The 1,804-nt window shown below is 38.4% G+C and overlaps 1 protein-coding gene across 1 annotated transcript in view; it reads right to left on the reverse strand.

The window, feature by feature from the left end:
- The window catches only part of LOC102291469, a 38,149-nt gene extending 36,948 nt beyond the window's left edge, over positions 1-1,201 (reverse strand). The window contains exon 1 of the mRNA XM_042219614.1: positions 996-1,201. Coding sequence (XP_042075548.1) covers positions 996-1,094 — 99 coding nt within the window. The 5' untranslated portion in view covers positions 1,095-1,201. The remainder of the gene's footprint in view (positions 1-995) is intronic.
- Between the last annotated feature and the right edge of the window lie 603 nt (positions 1,202-1,804).

Consider the following 1,804-nt stretch of genomic DNA (forward strand, 5'->3'; position numbering starts at 1 on the left):
ACACACACACACACACACACACACACACACACACACAGAGTGAAGCAGACCCACAATGATCATATTAACTTCACTCGTTCTACTATTTCAAGTACAAACAAAACTCCCAAACAAGTATTAATCTAAATGTTGTGTTTAGTTTTGTTTAGTTTTAACAGAAAGCACCTGCCAGTGTCCAATGTGCTCAAAGGCACTGTGCTTTTCAAAGTGCTCTGACTTTTTCTTTTATGACTTCTTGAAAACAGTTCTCTGTCCAATCCTCCTGATTCACAAAAAACTGAGTCACAAAACACACAAATTTCAGCAGTGTGGACCTGCAACCAGCAGAGTTGCTCCCTCCATGTAACAAGAAAACATATAAGTGAGTGGGGCTTGTGCCCAAAGGCATTGTGGGAGTGGACTTCAGGCAAGCAAGTGGAAGACTATTTTGCATATTGTTAGATCCAACCAAAAACACTTGCATTTTCATAGACAGGCTTACAGGATGTGAGGCATGAGCCTCTGATCAACCAAGGCCTTAGGAAACATGAGCTTCTTTATGTTTTACAGCCTCTTGTCATCATGCAAAATACTCAGCAGTACCTACAGAAGAAGGTAATAGACATGCACATAACTGTACTCCTTGTGCAAAATGCATTATTTCATGAAACTAAAGTATAGCAGAAACACTGCAGAATAAACGAGAACTCTGAGAAATGTCAAGTAAAATGCTTACAGCATCAAAAGAGCAACCCTTCGTTTACAACGATAAACACGTGGCGTCGCATGACTTGCCAGAAGCTCAAGGACAGTACAGTAATGTTTTTATACAATATGGGCTCCACTTTAAATGAGACATATGCGTAAAAAGAGGCGAGAAGAACGGGAGGTTGTATTTAATAGGAAAGAAATCTAAATGTGTATTAGTCTTGACAAAAAAGAAGAGTGTTTATCTGAGATACACGTTTGAAGCAGGCGTGAGAACGACAGCAGTGTATAGTCGAAACTTGGCTTACCTGGACTGCCTGGTATTTGCTGTAACTAAGCGGGACTTTATCATGTTGCAGAAAAAACAGAAAAACACAAAAATAAAAACGTGTGCTGTTAAGGGACATTTTTCTAAACTTATTCCAACCAGAAGTTCAGAAAATTAAAAGATTAAAACGGCTCTGCTCTGGCTAAACGGTGAGCTAATTGACAAGCCCCGCCCACTCCCAGACCCTCAAAAGAAAACGTGGAAGGATTGGTAAAATTTAATCTTGCTATTTTTGGTTTTTTATCATCTGTCTGCTATTTTCATAGGTCAGAGTTATTTTTAATGTTGTTGTTTTTGTATTAAAAGTTCACACAATATTAGTCATTAAAAAAAGGACACTTATTAAAAAGCTAAAGGTAATAGCTTTGATTTTACTAGCAAGTTAAAGCTAAATGTTTATCAAGAGGTGATTTTTATCTCACTGGTCCTTAAAAAAGCCAAACCCCTGAGTATGAGATATGTTTTTGCAGCTCGGCATGTAAAGGCAGAGATAATTTTTGTGTCTTTGTTGGCTAAATGGTTTGTGTTATGCCATACACCAACAGCCATCCCAAGGAATTATGGCTTCAGTGTGTTGCCTGCTAAAACTAATCTCAGAAAGACTGAAGTCCTGGCAGTCCAAAGATATACCTTTGTCATGATCATTGATTCCTATGACTCTGAGTGAAGCACAGAGTTGTTAGATCAGAACTAGCAACAAACTGTCCTCACCTGAATAATAAAGCATGCATCTAGACTTAGAATGGAGAGAAGTTTACAGTCAGTTTGATACCGATGTTTCATCTGCTC

The sequence above is a fragment of the Haplochromis burtoni genome, unplaced genomic scaffold, assembly GCF_018398535.1.
Source record: "Haplochromis burtoni strain Fernald_Lab_line unplaced genomic scaffold, NCSU_Asbu1 Contig_1, whole genome shotgun sequence".
NCBI lineage: Eukaryota > Metazoa > Chordata > Actinopteri > Cichliformes > Cichlidae > Haplochromis > Haplochromis burtoni.